The sequence below is a fragment of the Pogonomyrmex barbatus genome, unplaced genomic scaffold, assembly GCF_055798465.1.
Source record: "Pogonomyrmex barbatus isolate J1 unplaced genomic scaffold, ASM5579846v1 scaffold18, whole genome shotgun sequence".
In the NCBI taxonomy this organism is placed as follows: domain Eukaryota; kingdom Metazoa; phylum Arthropoda; class Insecta; order Hymenoptera; family Formicidae; genus Pogonomyrmex; species Pogonomyrmex barbatus.
The window spans coordinates 3,661,211-3,688,299 of NW_028297114.1; the positions used below are offsets into that span (position 1 = coordinate 3,661,211).

General features: G+C 28.5%; 2 protein-coding genes across 6 annotated transcripts in view; one reads left to right on the forward strand and one right to left on the reverse strand.

The window, feature by feature from the left end:
* Nucleotides 1–624: 624 nt before the first annotated feature.
* Nucleotides 625–3,099, forward strand: LOC105431669 (pleckstrin homology domain-containing family J member 1). The gene is made up of 2 exons (XM_011646003.3): nt 625–1,323; nt 1,864–3,099. The coding sequence occupies exons 1-2, from the start codon at nt 1,233–1,235 to the stop codon at nt 2,343–2,345; spliced, it is 573 nt and encodes a 190-aa protein (XP_011644305.1). The 5' UTR covers nt 625–1,232; the 3' UTR covers nt 2,346–3,099.
* A 2,898-nt stretch (nt 3,100–5,997) lies between these two features.
* The window catches only part of LOC105431671 (low-density lipoprotein receptor), a 34,505-nt gene continuing 13,413 nt past the window's right edge, over nt 5,998–27,089 (reverse strand). For 2 of the 5 annotated variants that reach the window (XM_089075307.1, XM_089075308.1), the window contains exons 4-15: nt 21,743–21,865; nt 18,962–19,081; nt 18,039–18,161; nt 15,335–15,570; nt 14,979–15,180; nt 14,250–14,561; nt 13,824–14,124; nt 13,448–13,739; nt 12,663–13,143; nt 11,775–11,858; nt 10,282–10,550; nt 5,998–10,096 (exon numbers count right to left, since the gene is read on the reverse strand). In XM_089075307.1, the coding sequence (XP_088931433.1) occupies nt 10,052–10,096; nt 10,282–10,550; nt 11,775–11,858; nt 12,663–13,143; nt 13,448–13,739; nt 13,824–14,124; nt 14,250–14,561; nt 14,979–15,180; nt 15,335–15,570; nt 18,039–18,161; nt 18,962–19,081; nt 21,743–21,865 (2,588 nt within the window). In that variant the 3' untranslated portion in view covers nt 5,998–10,051. The remainder of the gene's footprint in view (nt 10,097–10,281; nt 10,551–11,774; nt 11,859–12,662; nt 13,144–13,447; nt 13,740–13,823; nt 14,125–14,249; nt 14,562–14,978; nt 15,181–15,334; nt 15,571–18,038; nt 18,162–18,961; nt 19,082–21,742; nt 21,866–27,089) is intronic. The other 3 variants (XM_089075311.1, XM_089075309.1, XM_089075310.1) reach the window with 3 other exon arrangements.

Below are 27,089 nucleotides of genomic sequence, written 5' to 3' on the forward strand. Positions count from 1 at the left end.
ATAATTTTAGTTTAAATAAATTTTTATAAAATATAATTTTGAAATGAATACACTTAAGTTGTTAATCGCATATTTCAGTTAATCTTACATAATCAATTTCTGATACATTTCATGTTTATATATGTATAAATACATAAATACTATGGTCACACGGAGCTTCTTTGTCAGAACTCTCGCATGTATATACCACTGACGTTTGTATCGCCAATGCGATGTGATGCTTTAGTGACGAATTTTTCATTACCAAACGTATAATTATTTATTTATAAAAATAATTTTATTATAAAAAATAATAAACCGGACATAATAGAACATTTTATTTCCATTTTATTCATACAAAAAAGTTATACCAAAGTTATACCTAACCAATGTTAATGTTTATCAATAATTTATTCTAGAACAAAAAAATTACGCAAACGTAAAAAGATGTGTAATTTTATTGTATTATAAATATGTGTAATTGTATTGTATTGTAAACATACTTTTGATACTTTTGATCGATGAATTATGAAAATAACATAACATGCATCAGAATTTTATCGACAGTGTCAGAAAATGGAAATGGCTACTTAATTCGAATATGCTAAAATAAATTTGAGGGCGCTAGTGTACAGCAGTTGATCGGTGATATCATGAAAAGAGCCGGGATGTTCGCTCTTAGATCTTTCTAATATTTCTAACAATTAAATTTGATTGAAATCATTTTGCGTAATAATTATGGAAAATTTCAGGGTATTTCTTTTTTTTCGCCAAAGACGAAATTGCCCGCTTTCATTCAAATTAAGTTATTGTCAATAAACATGAAGGTATCCCTCCAAATTGCATCAAGAGATTTAAACTCGAACTATAATATCAGAAGAGATTTAAATCAAATTATAATATCAGAAAACAAAAAGCAACGCGAAGACTTCTTCAAGTATGCGAGCTATTTTCGAAACTAGTGCGCCGACTCATTCTCGATAGTGGACATTTATTATCGAGAATTGCTGACAGCCCATTGTGTTATTCGCGCTATCAGTAAACGAAGCGAGTGAAAGCGCACCCGCGACGGAGATACAAGAAAGCGCGACGATCTACGATCAATTGATGTGGGAGAAGGAGCCTCGCGCTTGACCGCCGCGATCAATGTAATTTGACGAATTGACGATGGAATGTAGTTTCGCGGAGACGTGACTATCTCTCCGATCGTTCGTGGCACGTTGACAGAAACGTCCCCAGACCTTGAATCAGACATGAGATTTAACGATAAGGAGCTCGCAGAGGCGAGCTTTGGACCCGCGGATCTAGAAGGACGATTAAATCACAAGCGGGCACATAAGTCAGGTTAGTTTAGAACGTGTGAATATGATTGAGGGTGTTTTACATAACGTGGTGACGATCAACTTAACCTGTCTGTCAGCTGTCACTTGAGAGAACTTGGTGTTCTCTTTGTGCAGAGGAGTTTAACAATATATAATTATTCTACGCATTATGTTACCGCACGCGCAACTATTTTCCTTATGCGATATTAGACTTTTTTTGATATTGTCGCTATAATTCTTGTAGTGTCAACAGAGATAAATTGAGAAAAAATTAACTGATATTGATTATAGACAAAACTACTCAGAAGACTTCATTATTTAAAATGTTTCTAAAATACTTTAATTTTCCTTGTTTAAAAAAAAAGGAAGAAATTTATCGATATGTTATGTATTAATAGTTTAATGTATATAATTTAGTTAGATTAGTTATTTTTTAATTCTTAATTTCTAGCATCTCTCAACATTGTGCAAAGATCGGTAGATAAATGAAAAAATAGACGTAATAATTTATATTAAGATTAAATGAATAACATATACTTTTTATCTTTATATTTGTTTTTAGTATTCAAGGAGAAATGGTTCAAACTGCGATACAATCTATTGTTTTACTTCAACATCAATGACTTGGGGCAGATCGACAGGCGGCAACCTGCTGGGGTCATTATTCTAGAGAATTGTAATATCAATGTAGACAATTCATCTGAAGGAGCATTTGCATTTAGCATTTCATTTCGTGATGAGCTGGACAAGCGGCATGTGCTGAGTGGTCGTTCCGAATCCCAAGTAGAACAGTGGATTAATGCACTTAAACAAGCGAGCTATGGATATTGGAGGTCTCGGTTAATCACGCTTCAAGAAAAATTGTGCAAGAAAACGGGCAAAGATCCATTGCTCATGTATCCTAGGAATCAAGGTGTAGTGCGAGATGAGGCTTGGGAACCTGCCTCTAGCTTTAGATCTCATGTACGTTCATTCACAACATCGGTCGCATTATCGCCTACTTTGAATACGATAACAAGAGAAGTTAATCTCATAGATCTTTAATATCAGAGATTGACTTTAGAATAATTAAACTAAAAGTTGATCTGTGGCCCATGAAATTTATATTTTAGACAAATACGTGTATATGTAATCAGTGCAAGAATGTTTAATGCAAAGCTGCCGAGTAAGCAAGTTTTAGAAAGTAAATATTGTATGAGCTTTAATAATTTATATAGCATAATATAGCATAATATACTATATGGACTCTCTGAATCTATACAAAGAAAAATAGAAATATTATAATCAGGCAATATAATTTACTTTAAATAATAATTTTGTTTAAGAAAATATGAGAAAAGTTATCAAAATATGATAAATACCAAAAAATAAAAAGTATTTCTGAGGAAATTATTCTTTTTTTAAGACAAGAAAGGCTCTGGGAATAGAGAAGAATTAAATTATATAAAGTAATGATAATTTCAAATATGAATTTATTTATTTAAAATATATACAAATAATATATACAACGAACAAATTGTATTAATTTTTAATATAAATTATAATATAAAAAGGAATTATGTGAGTGAATGCTTAGTAATACTTCGATGATTAAATGTTAATATTTTTAAATAGATAATAAGGTATACTTATATTATATGAGAAGAATAAAATTCGTGGTTATTTACCATTCTACCTCTATGAATTTAATGAAGTATTTAAACTAAATGAATACTCAATTTTATTTGTAACAAAATTGTGTAATAACAATAATTGATTGGAAAGTTGATGAAAAAAATAAAAGTATTTTTATAACCTCTGCATACATTTTTTAATGTATTATCCAAAACTGTATCAAACGTTTGAATTTAAAAATATTCATTTTTAAGGTTCATTTTCTTACTAATATTTATTTTTACTCATATTTATTTTTTGTTTTATATATGTATATTGTATCTAAACGACGGTTCCAATGATCATTATTTGAGATTAAAATAATTTAATTTATTTATTAAATATAAAAAAAAGATTATTAGTATTAATATAAGTAACTAGCATAGTTTAAGAAAATAATTATACTTTTAATAAATAGACTATTAATTTCGAAACCTTTAAAAATATTTATGCATATATCTCAATTATGGGTTAATATCATTTTTTATTTTTATTTAATATTAAATTATTTTTTAATTTATTTAAATTTATATTATTTTATAATACTGTATTTTTTTAAATATAACTCATTAAGAGATATATATATATAAAATTGCAAAAAGTTAAAAAATTACAGTTAATTATAATAATAAAAGTTCTTATTTCTTTCTCTTTCTTTTTTTATACATCAATGTTTGAAAAAATAATTTTATATTCTATAATAATTATAAAGATATTAAAAAATAATCTATAACTTTATGTACATGTATATATAATATATTAATAATAATTATATACATATATAATAATTTAGTTAATTTGACACTGAATTAATACACGGTCTATATAATTGGAATATTTTTGCAAATCTTACGGTTGCCAAAAAATATTTCATTTATTTCATAATAAATGTAAATTAATTTTTTATTTTCAACTTTAATAAAAAATATATAATTTAATAAAATAAAACGCGAAAGAAAATATATTTGTTAAAATCTTTGTAAAATTATTAAATAAATAATTAAATTATTTAAAATTGATAAAAGAAAATGTTTCGATAAAAGCTTACATTAGACAGGATTTACGGTGTACGCCAGTCTTACTAAACCTCAGAAAAGCTGTTCGAGTTATTAGGAAAACATATTTATATAGGAGGACTCAAATAAACAGAATCGACTTGAGCGCGTCTCGCCAGGAGCTCGAAAAATCGCTCCGATATTAGGAAAGCACGCTAGCAAGGAAGTTACAGAAGGTACACTAGAAACTCCCACCCAACCTTATCCCCACTATTACAAGTTCCCGCTATTGGCTACCAGCTCTCCAATGAGAGCGTGGCGGAAGAGTCACCTGCTAATTCTTACCAACCAATTACAGTGTCAATAGGTGGGAGCAATGTGGGGGGAGACACACCTCCGCTCTAAGGTTCTTGAACAACCTCTTCGGTCAACGTGCGTTCCCGTTATTCAAACCGATTTTTCGGACATTCTGACGACGAGAAACCCAAAAGTCTCTTATGTTATCATCTGAACTTACATTGCTATTACTTTATACAATCTTTGATCGCTCACAGATGCGCATAATGAAATTATTAACAATATTTAATTATAACAAATTATGAAAATATTCAATCTTAATTAATTAATTATTTCTATATTTATTAATCATATGTATTTAAATATTTTACATATAGAAAAACACAACACTTATTTCTTTATTTCGGATATTAAAAAAATTACGAATTAAAATAATTTTAATGCAAATATCGTAATAGCGAGATATGTATTATAACATTTTATCAAATAATTTAATAAATTAATAAACATTCATTAGCTTATTATTAAATATTGTCAATATAATATTTTTTGAAATTCGTTTCTAGCGTTGGATCTTTGCTTTCTGTATCAATTTTAATTGTGAAATATTTTGCTTTTATTTGCCATTTTTACAACAACATAATAAATATTGCTAATTTAATTCAAAGCATGCAATACGTAAGACTGTTTCAAACTATTTAATATTTATATTTTAACACTGTTTATCGTTATACCAGTCGCCAAATAGAATAATGAAACTTAATAAATTTCGATATCAAAAAAGAAAGATATCTCAAAAATGGCGTCGCATTCGAAATCGTGCATTCAAAGTCGGCATATGATGATATACCTTATTAATGTAAATTAATTAACAATGTTGCCATATTATTTACCGTCGATTTGATTGCCAAATTATATGAAAAACATTAGTAAGTTTGGAACATCATAAAAAGAAAACGATTGAAACATCATAAAAAGAAAAAGATTGAAACATTTATACATAAGTCGATATACAATGATACGTGCTTTTGCTCATTAAGAATTAATTAATATTACAAAAATATTTTTCATCAGATTAGCCTCCAAGTAACGTAAGAAAATTAACAAACTTGAAACTTTATTAAAAAAGAAAAATATTTCAGAAATTGAATTGCTTTTGAGATTAGTTTATATGATACAAAAGTATTTTTGCTGAAATAACTTAATTAACAATTGCAATATTGTTTATCGTCAGATTGATCTTTAATAACAGTAAGAAAGAGTAATAAACTTCAAATATTATTAAAAAAGAAAGATATTTCAGAAATCGAATCGCTTTTGAAATGAACATATGACAACGTATTCTCTGATTCTGTTTTCCTTTAATCCAAATTAATTATTACAGCCAATATTGCTTATCGAATCAGTCCTTAAATAGTATAAAAAGAATTAATAACTTTCTAATATTGTTAAAAAAGAAAAATATTTGAAAAATCGAATCGTTTTTGAAATCGGTAAGGAATGCTTTTGCCGACAGAACTGTTTATGGAGAAAGCTTTCATATATAAATATATAAAGAATAATAACAAAATAAAAATACTAGAAACAAAATTTAAATAAATAAAAATTTTTTTTAATTCGTATAACTGTTCAAGTTGATATCAAGAAAGGAGAGATTTCTTATCTTAATTAAAACTGTAACATAATATTTCAGTATTGTTCATTTTTGGATATTTTAAGAAAACTTGGGAAAATTCATAACTCGATAAAAAAATGATTCACTATTTATATTTTCAAATAGGCTTATTTACAAATTTTACATTTCACATTTTTCCATAGGTGTAATAATAACGTGGCATTACTGCAATTTATAGTTTGTATATTTATTTATACAATCATTATAATAAATTATATATATACTTTTTTAATGTATATTTACGTACGCGCGAGTTCATCTTGTATATGCATACAGAATTGATCTAAATTCTAAAATAAATAATTAAATTTTATACATATATTTTTTAACTCGAAATTAATTATTCCTTAAAAAAACATAAATTTTCACTAACTATCATGTTTTCTTTACTCTTCATTTTTAATTTTTGTATAAAATAAATTATTAGATTTGATATTTATAAATTAAATCATATTAAATTATCATATTAAATTAAATTAAATCATATTAAATTTAAATCATATTAAAATAAATTAACCAAACAAAGACTAAAGTTTTATTATCTATTTTCATCTCTTTCGCTTTAGAAAAAAATTCTTACTCTAAATTACGTATAAATCTATATAAAAAATTATTAATATTTCGATATTTTTGAACAAAAAAGTCAATTTTAAGCCAATCCAAGATTATATTGACAAAATTTAATTACTATTTCAGAATCCCATTGTACATATATGTACATATACATACGATGCATAGAAATGTTTGACACGATTTTGGCGGATAGAGTGACTAGGACAAATTATACTTTTACGATTTACACAGTTAATTGCAACTCTCATCACACGCACTCCTATTTTTTGATTAAAATTACCACCAAGCTTCTATATCTTAATTTTGGACTTTGCATCTTGCACTTACGATTACACCATGTTTCCGTTAACAGACAGCCGGGGAAACAGTCATGGGTGGGAAGGTTGAGAAGAAATGATATGTTAAATAAAGATATTTGTTAAATAAATATACGATAAATCATTAAGTTACATATATAAAATATTTTTACAAAAAATTGTGAAATTACGCACATTTCTCGGTTTCAGTTTTTTTCCATATTTGATTTAACATTATATGTTGTTTAATATTATTTTTATGCAAAAAGCAAAATAAACAGAAGCAGAAAAAACCAGAAATAGTATATTTTATACTTTCTGTACAAAGTTCCTTGGTCCCATAGAAACAAGACCAGATAAAGTGTATATAAATTATTGAATTATAAATTGATTTGTTTCAGCATAAGCATGAAACTATTGGCACAATTTTACACGCATGAGAGCAATCTGCTATCTGTCAACGTACATAGCCCTTTTTATCAACCTAATATCTTTTAATAATCTTATCTAAAATGTTTGTTTCACATTTAATCATTTTTAATCTAGTAATGTTATATTATAAATATGTATATGAAAGATATTCCAAAGAAAAATGTGCATCAACAATGCTTTGTTTGCGCAAATTTGATCAAAATTTAATTAACAAATTAAGAATTGAAAATAGGCAAATACCACAATGATTTAGCACTCGCATTTTTCCAATTATAAATGCAATCTTAACATTGTAATAATTATGAGACATTGTATTTATGTATATACTTTTATGTCGTTATTTATGTATATACTTTTATATTTTTCTTTATTATGTCTCAGAAACTATATACAATTGTATAGAAAATATACAAAATTTGAAAAGTTCTAAAAATATTTTGTGGATTTTAATCAATATATTTTTCATAAGTTTGTATAAACGAATAATAGTTAAAAAAGGAGAATAATTTATTGATAACGAAATAAAAAGATAAATCAAATATTACGATTTTAAGACAAAATATATTACATACAAATTATAATAAAGTTTTTTAAATAAACTATTATTATTTTAAATAACTATTATTACTTCGTAATATTCTTACAACTGATACATATCTTTAGTAGGACATCTTTTGGATATATATACAGAGCATTACAAAAATTAAAAACACTATAACAAAAGTTCGTAAAAATTATGAAAGCAATAATTTTTCAAATATAAAGTTAAATACATAATGTAAAATTGTAATTAGTTAAATTATAAATTGTGATCAGTCACATATGTTAATAACTTTACGGCATATTTTATCTAATATCAATGTAAAACACTTTCTAACGACGACTGATTGTTTTACCCAATTTTAAGTTATTACAAAAAATAAGAAAAAATTATGTTTTTATTACTTGATTTTTACTAATCTCTTGTTGCAGTGTTCCTATACTCTATTTTTGTTACACTCTGCACATACATATATACATATACATATTTATTTTTATAATTACATAGTAAGTAAATTCTTAAGCCTGACGCAATAATTCTATACAAATACACTGATTTCTTTAATAGAGTGAAGTATTTGACAACAGTTTCCTTTTAACAAACGCACAGTCACACTTACTGTCATTGAGCTCAAGTCGTTACAACAATGCTCTTTCCGTTTTACTACATAAACGATAGTATAATTATTTGTAAATAGAGTGATATTTTTCGTGATATGGACCGCCCATCAATATACAGATAGTTGCTGGAAAGTCCTGACATATGTCCACACGTATATTGCATATGTCCATCGGCATTGTACGCATTATACAGACATAAAAGGAGAAATTCCTCCTGAGCATATATATTTTTATTAACTCGCGATTTTTCGACTTTCTCTTTGAATAATTAACACGGAATAGATTATATATAAATATAGTCTTAAATCTAAATTACAGAGATTTAAAGATTATATAATAAAAGATATATAATAAAAAAATGTGTTTATATATATATTGAATATATGTGCCTTTTATATAAAAAGTGATTTTTCTTTCTTATAACAAAAAATAGAGAATTGCCATAACTGAAGACGAGAAAAATGATTATTATAGCCTCTTATTCTATCTTAGTTAGATGATACTTTGTTTTGCAACATGCATTCAAGATTATAACTTTTATATCGCGTTTTAACATCATGTAGTAATTTCTAAATCTTTTTTATAATATTTTTATGGATTGAGATTTTTCGCATTATTTACACATGACTCCTAAGATACTACTCAAAAAAGTATCTAAAAACTCTCTTCAAAAGATATTCATTACATATTTCTAAATAAATAATTAAACAATAACAAGTTTATATATGTATAGTCTTACATATTATATATATATATATTTATAAAGTATCCATAATAATCGTGTTACTTTTCATGAAGAAGTAAAAGAGATATATTGAATATTCATGAATAAGTAAATGAAGTATACTGAATTGCAAGAAATTCTCTATCATTTTGTAATTCTTGCAATAATTAATAATTAATAATTAATAATTAATAATTAATTATTAATTTATAATTTATAAAAATACGAATAAGCATGTCTACGTGAATAGACTACTGAAGCTGAGCTTTACTCGCGCCTAACAACTGTAAGGATATAATGCTGAGCCATTCCTTCATGCGGAGACATACTCATTCGTGGATCGTAAAAAATTAATAAATAAATCATTAATAAATTAATAACTTATTAATTATTGCGGAAATTGTACAATAGTAGAAAACTTTTACTCAGTAATTTGCTCTATCTATCCGTGAAAAGTGATACAGTTATTACTGAATACTTTGTATAATGTATATAAACTCATACACACGCTATGTGTGCCAGGCCATGCTAAATAGATCTAAAAAATTCTATATTACAAATTATATGTTACTTAACTAAATAAGGAAAATATTAAATAGGAATTTAAAACTTATTAAACTACTTAGATACATGAAGATAAGAGTCGCTTATTTGGCAACAGTTCCTCTAGATATTTCTCCCTTTATGTCTTAGAGCAAATCTAAATGTTGCACGCATAATATACACATATATTTGAGTGACAAAGTGCTAAAGTTTGTAAAGAAATAGATACAAAAAAAATTAACATAATCACAGTTGGTTGGCAGGCTTGCGAGCGAGCGCAGGCATGATGCGTTTGGACAGGCTTTCAACGCAAATACCTTATTTTCTTTACATGATTTTATCACTTGGTCGATATAGTATTTCAGTAGCCTGTTAAACTTTTTGCATTGACAGATTGAACCTTAAACGTAATCGTTTGTTCCAGGACTTGTCAATGGTTCTTGAGCCTGAGAAACAAGTAATATATGTTATTAAATCTTTCAACACAGTAATATATGTTATTAAATCTTTCTTTCTTATAAAGAGCATATTTAATAATTATATTCTTTTCATTGAAGCATTTGTGATTTTCATTTTTTTAAATCTCGATAAAAGTCAATTCAAATAATTATTGTCGACAAAGAATTTTTACCTCCTCTCCAACTGTAGCTGCAGGAAGGGGGAATCTATTTTTTTCAAGACTAAACTGATCTTCTGTAGTCTTTCTGTAGACGGGGTTGTCAAAGTTCATACTAGTAACATTACGATGAAGATAATGCCTATAACACAGTACTGCAACAAGTGCAAGTAATAACAGTCCTACAGACACTACGCCTATTACAATGCCGGCAACTAAACCAGGATCTGTTGATTCAGTTACTGAGTTGCCCTTTCCTTCTGCATCTGCTGGGGATAGTGGATCTAGAAATAATATATTTCATGTAAAAATGTAAAAAATAACTTAATAAATTAATGTTTATAATATACAAAATGTTTGACGTTGAAGGATAAAGACATCTCAAGAATCTTTTTTTTGTTTCAGCACATTCACTACTGTAGGATTAATACGATCGATTAATAAAAACTTAATAAATTAATTTTTCTAGCAATATACAGCAGTCATTATAATAAATTAGAAGAATACGATATAAAAAATATAGATATGAAAATCGAGTTATCAAGTAAATTGCATTTTTCAGAGAAAAAGTACATGCGGAATATAATACATTCATTCTATATGCAAACTAACACTTAATATATATATTTCATAACATATCCTTAAATGATAAAGATTGTAAAATATACAAAATTATAAATTATAAAATAAGTTATGAATTATATTTTTGAAATAAATAATCAAATAATTATAGTTATTCAGTTATAATCCATTAAATTTATTAGATAAATAATACTATTAATTTAATATATAGTTTTAAATTCAGCAAATCAGTTTTTATTTATAAATTTTCTACGTAATAAATATGAAATTAATTTTTTTAGTAATAGAAATGCAGAAAAAGATATTTATTTGTCACAATTTTCTATTTTCCACGTTTCAAACTCAAATCATAGATTTAAAATTAATTAATATTATTTAAAATATAATTGGAATTAAATGAAGAATAAGATTTAAATTCTGCATTTTTTAAGTTTAATTTCCGAAAGAATCTTTTTGAAATTACTTATCTTCTACTAAATTTATTAAAAAAGAATTGACTTCAAAAGAAATTAAAAGGAATTAATTTGATCAAAATTTATATTTTGTATTAGATATTACATAAATTAGATATTATTAAAGAATTTTAGAAAATTGTAATTTAATACAAGATTCATTGTATTAAAAAACAATTTTTTATTTATTAATATGTCACACATGCTTAAATATTAAATTATATTAATATATTTATATATATATATATATATATATATATATATATATATTATTTTTAATTAGCTTTATAAGTAGTTTTATAAAGCCCAGTATTAAATGCATTCCACTCAAGAATGTCATAAATTCCCATGAATTAATAAATGTTCAAATGATTAATTCTCTGCATATTAATATAATTAAGTAAAGAGTTAATATATCCCAAAAATCGATATGGAGATGCATATGTTAAAAAAGTATTAACCAACCAAACTTACTGATAGTTGTTGTAATATTCAGAGGTTTTAGCCTCTGGAACGGCTCCGTAGGTGTTTGCGTGGATGGCGCTACGGTCGTAGTGACTGGAATATCCCAAATTCATGCAACACGAATGCAAATAAATGAAATAATGAACTCATAACATCTTGGAGCAACTTTCTAATAATAAGAAAAAAATTAAATTTTTATATGTGCTATAAACAGAATGATCAACCATATGCACTAGAAATTTTATTATATACTTTTTTCATAACTTTTTTTTATTCAAGCACTTGCTCGCCCTGTTGCTCGTCTTGCTCGTACTATTTTACTTATAAATTTATATAAAAATGAACATGCGAGATGATTTATCACTACAAGAAATATTATGAAATATCAACGTTAATAATTATATATGCGTGTATTACTTGCATGTATGCAATAACTTATGAATATAAAAGCTAGAGGAATTTAAACAAAATATAACGCATTTTAAGCATTTTCCTATTTTGGATAATACGCATTAATAAATTAGAATGCACCAATAGCATGCAATGCTAAAAGGTTTTATTCTTGTGATATGCCATGCTATAGAAAATGCATAGCGTACTTATAAATTGACGAATAACTTTCCGTTTTGTTTATTAATTAAAATGATCTATTTATTTAGAAAATTTTATAATTCCTAATATCTATATATTGCAAATATTTAAAAAATTACTTTTAATGCCATTTAAAAAAAGGTTTGTCCTGTATTGTATTAGAAACACAATTCAGTTAGAATAATCAGCAATTTAATTTATTCACCCTTCATGAAATAACTGCTATGACGAAGCAGTTGCAAATTATATAGTAGTTCAGCACTGGAAGGTCATTCGTCAATCACGATATCCTTCCTTATGACTCACCATTTTCTACGCACATCAATCCATCAGGCAATAGCCGTAAGCCGTCAGGACAGGCGCATGACAATAATGGTGATCTAGAGTTGATTTTAGGCGCTGGCAAACATAAATGGCTGCAATGTCCATTGACAGCCTGACATTGATTCATTCCATCGGGTTGTCTATAAGGATGATATACGTGGACTACCATTGGATGTTGAAGCGTTCTGATTGACGTTACGGGTTCTACTTCCTTGCCCGTGAATTTATTAGCTTTAAAGATCGTTTCCTTATCCCAATCGGTCCAGTACACATAATCTTCGAAAGTTGTTATGCTAAAGGGATGTCTAAGACTATCGGGAGAGTACAGAACCGTTCGTCTGCCAGTACCATCATAGTTACAGGAACCTATGATATTCAGTTTTGCGTCCACCCAATATACTCTCTTACCAATCAAATCTAAAGCTAAGCCATTAGGCCACTTGACGTCATTGCCGACTATCACCTGCAATAAACTCTTATTAGAAGAAATCAAGACAAATTATCCAATCATATACATAATGCGTTTTATTAATGATTTATAGTTGCTTTTTTTTAAACTTCTAAAAAACAATTATCTAATAGATTGCAAATTATTAATCATGTTCTTTTTTGTTATAGGCACATGCATACGTACACGCGCACATATATACGTATACATTTAAATAAGAGAAAAAAATAGTTTTTATAACATTTGATAATATGATTAATAATTTTCAATTAGCATTATTTTAATTAACACATTTTTAATTAACACATTTCTCTCTTACCGATCGATGACTACCATCCATACCCGCTCGTTCAATGCGAGCTTCGTCGCTCCAGTCTGTCCAAAACATCCAACCCTCCAATGGGTTTAGCGCTATCGCTCTAGGTTCCTGAATGCGATCTCGTATTAGAGTCTTCCTCATATTTCCTTCGAAATTGGCCAATTCGATAGTATCTTTTCCGGAGTCTGTCCAATAAATATGGCTATAAATCCAGTCAACTGCCAATCCATCCGATGTAGTGAAATCATTTTCAATAACGACTGTACGCTCATTTCCTTCGTCTATTGGAGCTCTAAATACATCATTCAATTAATATATCTCTCAATATAAAACTAAATAATAAAGGCTTCCTAATTGTAAGATAATTACGACATACTTATAAATTTTCTTCTCACTGATGTCACTCCAGAAAATCATTCCGGTACGGAAGACAAAGTCTAAAGCTGTTGCCATTTTAGTATTATTAACAATAGCAGTCATTTCTTGACGGTCCAAAGCTACTTTTCGGATATCATGTCGACGGGCAAATAATAGACTCGCATGTCCTTCTGCGGCTTTACAGCGTGTTAAATTTCGCGGATCTTTAAGATAACCGGCAGCGCAACTACATTTAAAGCTGCCCTTTTCATTCTGACAAAATTGAGAGCAGCTACCTGGTTCTAAGCATTCATCTATGTCTGCAAGATAAAATAATTTCTTTAGAAACAATCCGAAGCTAATCAATATATAATTGTAGTGAGAGATAAGAAACTTTAAGGAATTAACATGTTAACATTTAGAAAAACAAAAACCTTGGTCATACCATCGCATGTGCGGTTGTCGATGAGTCTATAGCCCGCATGGCAGTCACATCGGTAACCAATAGGCAAATCGACGCAAATCTGCGAGCATCCACCGTTGTTTTTTGCACATTCATTCACACCACAGAGTTCAGTGCTCTCATCCTCCCAGCCGATGCAATCTGGATTTTTGTTGCAGACATTTTCCAGAGGAATACATGAGCCCTCGCTGCACTCGAACTGAATCCGTGGATCACAGCTTACGACTTTACTCGTGCAATTCTTTTCGTCACTTCCGTCGGCACAGTCAGTTTTACCGTTACAATACAGATGACCTACGCATATGGATTGTTGAAAAATAGAGCGATTTGCGCAACTATCATATAAAATGATCAATTTTCTAAATCTAAATGATTTAAATCTGAGATGATAAAATGAATATCATGAATATTTTTCAAAATAGCTTATTGATTATTTTCGTAATACGTTAAGTCTGAATTTAATTTTGCAGTCGTCTTTTATTCATTCATAAAATATGTCGTTATCCATTTGCATGAAATAAATCTTATGAGGAATATCTTCAGAATATCGTTAATAAATTAAAATATTTTATACATATTATAAATACAAATTATAAATACAAATAATATTATAATTTATATATATATATATATAAATTAAAAATTTTTATATATATTATATATATATATATATATATATATATATATATATCTTAAAATATATTTAGATACCCGAAATGCAAGAACGTCGATCTTCGCACTGAAATTGATCGGGCCTGCAGGTGACATTGTGGCATCTCTGTGCGGATTCGTCTGCTCCATTGGGACAGTCCTTTTCACCATCACATACCCAAGTCAGATGAATACAAGTAACACCGTCGTCGCAATCGAACTCCTTGTCGCAGTGACTCGTCTTCTTCCCGTTCTGAATATCCTAAAAGAATTTCAAAAAAACGTTAGATCTACATACAATGTCATATCATATAAATTGCATTTCTTTTTTCGGGCTTCTTTATTCTTAACATTGAAAAGACCGCGCGAATCTTCTCGACCAATACTTTGATAACATCAGTATAAAGACGAGGTACCTTGCATCCTATTTCATCGGATCGATCGGGACAATCGTAATCGCCGTCGCATCTCCATCGCGACGTTATACAATAATTCTCAGAACACGCAAAATCAGTGTTAGGATTACACGTTTTTGGCCCACAACCTTTCTCGTCGCTGTTGTCCCCGCAATCGTTGTCGTTGTCGCAGACCCACAGTTGCTGAATACAGTGCTTATTCGCGCAGGTAAACTCGTCAGACCGGCAAGTGTCGTCTGAGGCAAAAGATTTCTCATGTGAGAGAAGTGGAACGACGTGATTTACTTGCAACAGAAATTCTCTTCGTGCAACAACATTGATCATGCCAGGGGTTGACATTTGATCAGTACAAGGAAAATAAAGCTTGCTCAAAAAATTCTCTGCTTTAATCGGAAAACAATTAATGATGTTAATACTAATGCAAATATTTACAGAATTTTTCTAACGTTATATTAATAATTCTATAAATTATTTGTTAATAATTATCACAAATCATTCGTCAAAAAAATATTGCAAATAATAAAAGAGCCATAATTAATATAAAAAAAACAGCAGATACATATATAAATTAGAATAGAAAGATTATGTCAATAATTATAAGTAATTTTGCAATATAAAATACTGCATCCAATACGATTTAGAACCTGATAAAGTTTAATGATTCTTTCTATTTTTTAATAAACTGTACTACGCTGTAAATTCAAAATATATGCAGTAATATCAACTGATCCGATAACCTTTCCGATAACCTTTATGATTAGATAATGTACGTTTTTGTCTAGTTTCGCAATAACTATAAATTTTTCCAGCACAGAGAGATTATTCGTTCACGATGACATTTGCGCGTTAATATTTTCTACTGATAAATTTCCTCTTAAAACAAATAGTGAAAACTCTTTAAATAATGTTTATATTAATATAAATGTTATATTTAATTTATTCTTAAATAATCTATTCTGTATAAATCTTCTGTTTTTAGAAAAACTTTTTTTTACAAAAAAATTCAGTTTCATTTTTTTCTTTAATATATAATATTGTATAATGGTATTTAATAATAAGAAATACGATTGAATTTTTGAATTTCTCTTATAGTAAAATATGAAAATACTATTAATTTTTTAAAATATATGACAACTTCTGAATGTTAATTAAATAGGTCGTATTGGAAACAGTTACAGTTACACAATTCACAATTTTAATTAAAAGAAGATAAAATATTGACTGATAAGTAATTTCAACAGCTTTTATGCATTAATACATAATTTAAACAAGAATACAAAGACCTACATATCTGATAAGACCAACATAAATGCAGCTTTAATGTAAGTTCGTGCGCAAGTACCACTCTAGGAAGAAATATGATAACGAAATATATCAGACTTGAGGAAAAAATTTTTTCTTTTACGATGTTATGTATTCTATAATTGACCAATTGCGCTTTCAAAGAGTTTTGTAGAAAATTAGAGGTTCCGGCAATCACTCGTAATTTCAAGCCAGATAATTATCTCCTCCAGCAAGTGGTATCTGCGACACAACTTTATCTAACATCTAAAAAAGCTACGTATTAAGTTCCAGTTTCAAGTATTACGATCGGGAATTCTCCAACTGAGAGAAACAAGAGATAATAAGTATAATAACTTATAATTAAGATATATAAAGAAAATAAATGAGAGAATTAATTATAGAACACAGAAATTAGATCGTGGGTAATATCTATTTCCGACTTAATCATTTTATATTTAAATCAAGTTTTTTGCCACTTTAACTTTAACTTTAACGGAATTTTAACGGAAAAATATTATACTTGAAAAAATTTAAAGAAATTTTTCATGTAAAATTTCTAATAAATTTTTTTATATAATTAATTGTTTTACCCATTATCAATTTTTGCGGATTTTAACATTATTGACCGGTAAAACAGCAAGGAAAGAATAATCAACCAAAATCAACGCACTACGGAAATATATCATAAATGAATATAGTAATCATGATCAATAAAAATATACATAATAATGTAACTCGTGCAACCTGTTTCTATGACAAAAAGATACGTCGTAATATTTATGTTTTAGTTGTGAAAGTTTTCTGTATGCATTTAAAATATATTAAAGTTTAAAGCAACTACGGACATTTTACTATCACATTTACATTCTTTTCCTTATAAATTCACATTATAAGTCCCCTTACATAAGCAACCTTCACCAATATACTTTAGCTTGTCCCAAGGCAGTACTACTCGATCACCGATTGAACTGTTATTATAATTAATATTCATGAAAAACATAAATATAATTTATTTAAAGCATGATAATCGCGCGTTCGTCTACGTCTCTGTTTCTTGTCACGTCAATATACTTAATATATTTAATACATTTGATTGAAATTTAATAAAATATTTAATGTAAAACTGTAATTCCAAAAATGTATGCTTGCATCTCAAAGCTTAGATTTGTAATTAAAATATCTCATACAAACAATCTAAATATTTTTTTTAAGTAGTTGCGACTTATATTACATTTCCAAAGATACAGAATATATTTAAGAAATTTGCATGCAGAAACTGTCAGTGAATTACGTACTAAAGAATGTCTAAATAAAGAATCTCCGAGACGTAACGTGCAACATACGATGACATAAGATGAAAATAATAGAAAGAACAAGTATGCAAGCATATGGAAAAAGTAGCCCACGTGCAGAAGCTTACTGCACTCAGCCTCGTCTGAACCGTCCGAACAGTCTGGGTTGTCGTCACACATCCATGTTAGTGCCACGCACTCGCCATTTCCCGAATGGCATGTGAATTGTTCCGGCGAACAGGTCTTGGTTCCTACAAGATGACAATTGCATTGTACCGATTTCGCACGCGAATGTACGACGTGCTCACGCGGGGCGCGAACCCCTGCAAAGTGAACACTGCGATTGACATTTGGTCGCGATATACTCGGAAGGATAGATTGCATCCTTGCGTAAACACTGCTCACAAAGCATATGTACAAACTTAAAATAATACTCCACTTCATATCAAAGAAGAGAGACGAAATTGAAAATTCCAAGCTATAACAAGAAAGAAAAGAAAATTCAGATCTAGATACTTTGTCACCTTCTTCACGAAAATATTCTGCTATTCGTTTTACTAAGAAAATTAATTAAGTTTGTTATTTCACAATTGCACATATTGTAAATCCACATTGTTTTGGATTACGTCTATTATTATTAAATTATTTTATTTAAAGATTTAAATTATTAATAGCATGCATAAAAATAATATTCTATACAAGTATTAAACAATTTAGTAATTTGTTATTGAAATAAACCACCGTGTCTGAAATAAAATTATAGTAATTTCTATTAATTTTACCAAATATTATGCTTATTATTATTTCCATCCAAGCCTCCAAAATTATTTTATGTAACGAAAATATTTGCCCTTATTTTGGTACATGCAATTAATGAACCAAGAACCGAGTGTTCTCATATAGCAAACGACGTATCGTGAGCACGAGGATGCAATCTGAGCTTCTGCAATTTGTGCCCTGTCATTTGTTCCGTAGCTTTCCGGCTGATCTCGGTCCTCCTTGGCTGCTTTCCGGTAACACCTACGCTAAAGTACTTATCCGCGCAACTTACTGTGACAGTTCTTCTCATCCAGATCGTTGGGACAATCTATCTGACGATCGCACACCCATATGTTCGGAATGCAATGGCCCGGGCTGCATTCAAACTCTCTTTCACTGCACGGTTTCGGTCCTTTTTTCCAGTTTAATATTTTTGATTAACTATTTTTTTAAAAATAATCTTGCAAAATCATACTTCTACTTGATAGTATCAATATCGACAATAAGAGAAAACAATTAATTTCCCAAATAAAAATTTTTGAAAGACACGTAAAATATATTTGATAGCTTAAAATGTCTTTTAAACTCTTAACGATATGTTTTAACTATTTTTCTATTGAAAAATTATCTTATTAAAAATGTTTCATTTTTTGCAATTTTGTGCAACTTGGAAAACTTAAATTTCACACTGTTAAATTTCGCAAAAAATATGTATGTTTTTATATTTATTTCATATTTTAATAGGTGTCTATTAAATAAATGACAATTTCATTTCCTAAGCCCAGTTTAAATAGTCTGAAAATTCAGAATTAAGAAATTATATGCAATTATGCAAATTCAGAATCAAGAAATTTGATGCAAATTATAGAATGTCAAATATGTAATAAAAATGTGGATTTGATTTGTTGACGCTTTGATGACCATGATGTATAAAATAATTATATATAGATTATACAGGCAAACGAAACAGCCGATGTAACCTTTGACATCTGGCATATTAACATATCATTGTTTTCAGATTCAAGTTTGAATAAAAGAGCTGTGATCACTTGTGATCACGTTTCGTGTGTAATGTGTTAGCGTTGATATAATTTCTCATTTTATGAAACAAATGCTGCGCAAATATCATAGAATAATGTAAACTTATACAGGATGTCCTTCATTTAATTTCCCTATCTGAATTTTTTAGCGAATAAAAAATATCGAAAAAGTCCATTTCTAATTTTCAATATCAGATATTTTGTATTGAGATTAAAATTTTATCAAAGAATAAATTCCATTTAAAATTATTTGAAGAATGCAGTTATGTTATTCACTTGGAATGTCCGTTAATTAACGTAAAGCGTGGAAATTTACGTGGATAAAATAATTTATTACGTGATACATTTATTAAATAAATAGGAAATGATGAAATCATTAAACATATGTATAGTTCCGATAGAATGTAACGATGAATAATAGTTTCTCTGAAATATTATTCATTTCTTCGTTCTCCATTAAAATTACACCAATAAAACTCAATGGCATTTCTCCACTTTATAATTTAAGAGGATTTTTAATGATCTGCAGCGTAATTTACATCATAATTGAAATGATTAAATGCACGCATAATTATATCGGTCAAAAGGGCTTTGTGTCAGCGTATATTAATTAATATTAAACGTGCATTTCACTGTGTAATTATGATCGTCGTTCGCGACCTTCAAGGATCGATGGGATACGATTAAACTAATCGATTAGTAAGCCCTTCTGCTTCACATACATGCATCGAGGAGGGATATATGTAACATAACTACCAATTGGAATATCAAGTGATCTACAATTCTAATTAAAAAAAAATGCGTTTTAACATTCACGCGAGATATTTCATCAGCCAATGCTCGAACGATAATACTAGAATCAAGTATCCTCAAAATAGGAAGTAACCTCGTTAACGAGGGACACCCTGTATGTCAGTACACTTCACCTGCATGAAAAACCGGTCTTCAAAGTTGCACTTTCACATACCGGGACCTTTTACAGCCGGGATGCACTATATTCGGTTAAATATTCATCCTATTATTTAGGCGCAATGACGCGCGATTAACGTAAATTACAAGAAAAATTAGTTAAAAATTAGATTTTTAAGTTCCATCAATATATATTCAAAAAGTAACATTTATTTTAAAAAATGCGTTAGCTCTGTACGAATAGCGCGTAATAATTTTTTTTATTATGAAATGTGCAAAGATTTCTTCGTTGCCTGCTTTTATAAAATGCGCTGCTTTTACGCGAGATTCATAAAAAGTAATTAATAGATTTTTTTACTATTTTATAGACAGCTCGAGCCATATAAACTACGAATTTCGCGTTTCGCACACATAAATATACAAGGTATTTCTCTCAAAGCGGTAAACGCTAATAAATATACTTTACTAGTAGTAATGGAGAGATATTAATTTCGCATTTATCTTACCTTAGCAAATATTTGACCTGCGATTGAGTTGGTCGTTAAATATAACGGTAATTAACTTTCAAATTTAATTTTTATTAAGAATTTCTCTTAATCTGTTATGAAACTAATTAAAACTTTTTGTATTCTGGACATTCGTTGTTGCAATTTTAAAAACGAGACATTCGACAAATGTATAATATTTTAATATTTTAAAATTAAAAAAAATATGTATATCAAGTTTTTAACTTTTGTAATATATAATATATTACTATAAATCCTAAAGAGAAATTCATAAATCAATTTTTCTTTAATCTCTTGAATTCGAAATAAATATTAGAGTTAAAATATTAAACTTTCATTCGTGGATCTTATAAAAAAATATTCTCATTAATCACTCAAATTATAATGTTAAATTTTATACGTCTGTATACATTATTGTTCATTGACATTGACATGTCTGTATACATCATTGTTCTATAAATCAACTCAATCTGATTAAATTTCTCTTGCCTCATCAAACCTTTTGGGAAATTAATCGCATCTCGTTCTCGTGACGCGACATTTTCGCGACTTATTATCATAAAATAAGGAATCCGGTGTCACAATATTTATATGCACATGTAAAAAATTACGACTTACTGCAGACTGCGGGATCCTCATCGGTGCCGTCCGGGCAATCGCGATCGCCGTCGCAGTGCCAGATATTGGGTATGCATCTGCCGTTACCGCACTTGAACTCCGTGTCCTTGCATTCCTGGGTGTCTGAAACGATCGCGGGAGGGAATTGAGCGACGGTGCCGAACGAAAGGAGGGTCGCGCACGCGAGCTGCAACAGGATGCACATGCACCAGGAAACGTTCGACGAGGGGCGCGTCGGACTCCTGCCATGAAGCTGCATGATCGCGAGAGAAGCGTTCGTACAAACTGGACCGTGTAAAATTGCACTACGCGTACAATTCTTACGGCGCACTCGACGAGGAAAACTCGGTGTCTAAGTCAAAAGTCAATCTCTACGCGTCATCATAACGCGAATGATCTTCGAGCGAGATTTCCCCGTTCACGCGAATCTGTCTACCACTGACGTTGCCGCGTAGATCTCTCACTGACTCCGATAAGTACGCTAAATATTAATATTTATTTCTCCTCGCAATACTCTCCGAATTCTCGAGCGAAGCGGAAGAAATTGTCGTTCGTGATCCCGCTACTCGGACGACGGACGCTGATAGCTCTAGCTCGCGGTTTCAATTTTCAAACGCGAACGATCGACATAAGGGACATGAGCTCTCCGAGACACACCTGACGGTGCATGGTGCACGATGCATTCGCGGTGGTAGTCGCGGATTCTGTAAGGCCGCAGCCCAGCAAAGGGGCGTCTATATATGGGCCCTGGCACACACAAGCGACAGTGGCACGGCAGAAGGAGAAAAGCGAATCAAAGCCCTGATCCTCGCTGCGAGTCTAACGCGTTCTTACATATTCTTCTAAATTGCACGAGAAAATCGAGCACCCGCGAATGATGCAATCCGCGAATCGGCAGAGTTCACTTGAATTCTGATTGACCGAGACTGATTGCCTTTTTCCAAAAAAAAAAAAAATTCATGAAAAATTCAAGATAATAAACCGACTATGATTATCTTGAATTAATGAAGATTCCTCTCTCCATTGCTAGTCGTAGATACTTAATCGTTGTAGATACTTAATCAATGTCGGCACAAGTCTAATATTTTCGATGCTTAATGGAATATTGCTGCAATTTGGAATTTAAAATCTCTCATTATCTTTTTTCACAACAATTTCGTAACGATAGAAAATAATATTGATTTATTTCGATTTGATTAAATATGTTAAATATTAACATCAGAAGATTAACATCAAAGAAGGAAATTTAATATAGTTTCTTATTCAATACACAAGATGCCATAGACATATCTTTTATCTTTTAAATCCTGTAAGCAATTTGGTTATTTTATTGCAAAATACAAACACAGATTTTTTTATATTAAATTTTCTCTACCGTGCATATAAAAACTTTTATTTTAAATAATAATGTGTATGTTATGGTAGGAAATATCCAATTTTACTTTTTTTGTATGGATTATGATTTTAAATATTTTATAATGTTGCCTTTTAAAATACAATATTTTTATATACGAAGTATTCAGTAATTTCAATGGCAGACCAATTTGTGCTGAGTTGAGACTTGTCTCAACAAATATAAAAATTACCTACATATATGAAATAAATAAAAATATGCAGCATTAATTATTTATTCAAATTATCGTATTTCAATATAAATGTAAAACACGATAATCCTAGTTATTTGTCGCAAAACAAAATCTGAATTCTTTATCTCGAAATTAATGAAAAAACTATTGCAGTAAATTTTTAGTTACGCAGTATTTTTAGTTGTTCTCCCCCTCTTTACTAGTTTTGCTTTAATACACATTACATTATTTGAAAATTAATGTTTAACATTAATGTTTTAATATGTTTGCCTTAATATGTTTTCTAAAGTTTTTAGGTATATATTATTATTAGTTTACTCCTTTTTTATCATACTTTTTAATCTATTTTACAATAGGTGATATTTATTTTAAATACATAAAGTATTATGTGCACACCTATTTTTTTTTGTCTTCATATGCTGGAGATATTATTCATATCTTACAAGAGAATCATGAATAAAAATTGCTAAAATAAAAAAAAAAAGATCTGTGCTTCAAGCAATTTTTCAGGTGTATCTTGCAAATTTATACGATTACGTGTCTACGTCGATAAAATGTTATTTTCGATCCTATTTACTATTCTTTCGTTACTTAATACATTGTAAAAAAATTAAAGAAATTCATGTATAGAATATATAAAGCAAAGATACATAGATGAACGTAATGCATAAATTTATAAACTATCATCATTTATCAAGTTCCTGCAACGCATTATTCGCAAAGTGATGATAACACGAAGGAAGTATCGATAATGCGGTCAGATATTGGCACAAAAATGCGAAAAGTAGCACAGCGAAACATAGCACTTCAGAAAGTTATGGACACGCCAATAAAAGCATATAATTGATTAAGCATGAAATATTATGGTAATGTTTATTCATACATTTTATTTAATGAATTTATATGTTATTTGACAATATTTTCTCGCTGCGAATGCATAACGGTAACAATCGCGATTTAATCAGTATTTTCTTTTGATTTTAAATATTTTATTATAAAAATGCTACACATAATATGTATAGGGTATCTTATAAGAGAAAGAATTGATTTATGACAGGAAAAAATTGATTGATTTGTTAGAAATAATTCTTGTTAAATAAATGCTTGAAAGATAAAGATAAACAACAATATGAAACAATATTAATAATTTTAAAGATGTTGGTCAATATTTTAACGATGATAAAGAACTCTTCATGAACCAGAGAAGTTGAATAAAGAAATATAGAAATATAGAAATAAAGCTTGTGTTTAGTTAATTTTATGTTAATTTTGACAGAATATTGGTTTAAGACCATATTGAATCATAAAATTTTAGATATATTTAATGTTGCTATTCGGTTGTTTTTATATAGATTTAATACATTTAAGTTAAAATAAATATTTATACATTATAATTGCAATTTAATATATTCGTTTTTATTTTACTATTTAAATACAATTTAAATATATTTAAATATGTCTCTTTTATTCAAAAATACATACTATCTCTAAATGATAATTTAAGACACGTGTCTTCATTTTTAACATTATACCAAAATATTTAAATATTGAAATGTTTTTAAATAACGATGTTTTTAAATCGTGATTGAGATCGTGATATAAACATATGTAAAGGCAGATATATAGAATAGATTGTTAATATGGAATAGAGACTTATTTTTTAAGTGAAGCACTGCAATCTAGCGGTCATCGCTGGAAATTGTTATAGTTATTATCAAATATGTTATAACAAACAGCAAACTTAACGCGACAATTATCTTCAATATAAGCATTTATCTAATTTTATTACGTTTAGAAATCTGACAGCATTAAAAATATTCTCACAAGTTCAAGATAAGTTTTTTTAGTGTTTATACAGCTTTTAATATGTAAATGTTGAATGAATAATATTATGTTATTTAACTGCGATATCTAACTTCTTTTTTGACGGAAAGATTTTGTTTGTTACTAAGACATGACATGACAAGAAGGTAATATGGAATAATTCAAGAGCAGAGAATATATTTATTTCAAATGCTAATATTTCTTTTATATAATAATTTAATGATTTAAGATTTATATTTTATATTTTTTATTTGTCCATGTTCATTCAGTGATATTATTTTATTTTCTATATTATTTGTATGTATTAGTCACAAATAGAGATTGAATGCAGGATGAATGTTAATAGTCGGAATGTGAAAATGATAATATTAACATTTCAACATTTCAACAAGCAAAGAACACTTTTGCTGGCAAATCTAAAAATTTTATCAGATACAGATCTGAAAATAATTTTGTTGACCCATCAAAATTATTTTGTAGAATGCTTAAATATGATGATACTGCCGCTTAAATATACTGCAAAAATGTTTGATCTTCTAACAATCAATTTAAACATCGTATATAATAATTTTATATATATAATAATTATAAAGGCCCGTATATATAATAATTTTAAAAGCCCAACAAAATCGTTTTCAGATCTGTATTTAGCCAAATTTTTAGATTTGCCAACAAAAGTGTTCTTTCTGTGAATTAAAGAAAAATTAACTTATCAGAGATTTTCTTATTTATATTTATATTTAATACATAAAAGATGTTCAGAGCAATAAAAAATTAATAAAAAAAAATCATTTTTATTGGACAACTCAAGACTATTGAAGAATTGACTAACACTTCGTTTGCAGAAACATGATTCTGAGATATTTGCATTTGTGAAGTTTTTGACATCAAATGAATGATGAATGTCGTTTCCTGAATAATCAATATGCGCTAAAATCAAATACAATATTCAATACAGATTTAGAATATGCAATCGGTGTATACATACCATAGGTCGATTGAATTATTGAATTCGTTATTCCTTTTCTACAAATACATATATAACACACATGTATCTTCTTGTTTGCTCAATTAAAAATTCGATTAAAAACTTGATATAGATGATATACAATTTTCGCGTAAATACATATAAATAAAATATTAATCGTATGGCATCAACAATTAAAGGAACATAGATACTTTTATGGCTCATCATAACATGCAGCTCATTAAGCATGAAATGCATATGTTGTAAAATGAATCGCGTGCATAAAATGTGCACGTTGTGCATATAGCCCCTTAAAAGATGGGATGTATGCAAAACGGAATCGCGACCAGTTTTCTGACCGTAAGAATCTTGTTCCGTATCGCGACTCTGCTGATTAAGAGCAGCTGTCTCGTCATTCCCTTTTCACGCGCTTGACTTTCTGTCCTGCGACTAGATCACGCTTTATCAGCGATATCTCGGTCATCGCGTGCTCGAGATATTATCGCACGAATCAATCGGTTCGTTTCCGAGAATTCAATTCTTAATGTATCCCTAATGCGATACTGCAATATCTTCATACATAACAAGATTATTTATATTTAATATTACTAAAATTGCCATCAGTTCGATACTATTCATGGAAAAAGACCGTAATAAACCAATATAAATCTAAAGCAGTTTATCAAAGTTTAACAAAAAGAGACAATAAGTTTTGAAACTGATTTTTGTGTAAACAAATTTTATCTTATATTTTTAATTTCTTTTTCAATTTTATTACAGAGTGTTTACCCAAACTCGAAAAAAATTCCCTCGGAATTTTTTCTGATTTTCAAAGTAATTTGTTAAAATTCCAAATAAAATGAAGGATATTTTTAAATATTTTACAAATATATATTTATGTGTAAAATTCTTAATATTTTCTATTCATAAAGTTTATAAAATGAAGTTTATCACTCAATAATCAAATTTG

Excerpts from the sequence above, each read along its gene's own strand:
- LOC105431669 (XM_011646003.3), top strand. The coding sequence starts at position 1,233 with ATGAGATTTAACGATAAGGAGCTCGCAGAGGCGAGCTTTGGACCCGCG. Across the intron at positions 1,324-1,863 it reads CAAGCGGGCACATAAGTCAG|TATTCAAGGAGAAATGGTTC; the intron begins GTTAGTTTAGAA and ends ATTTGTTTTTAG.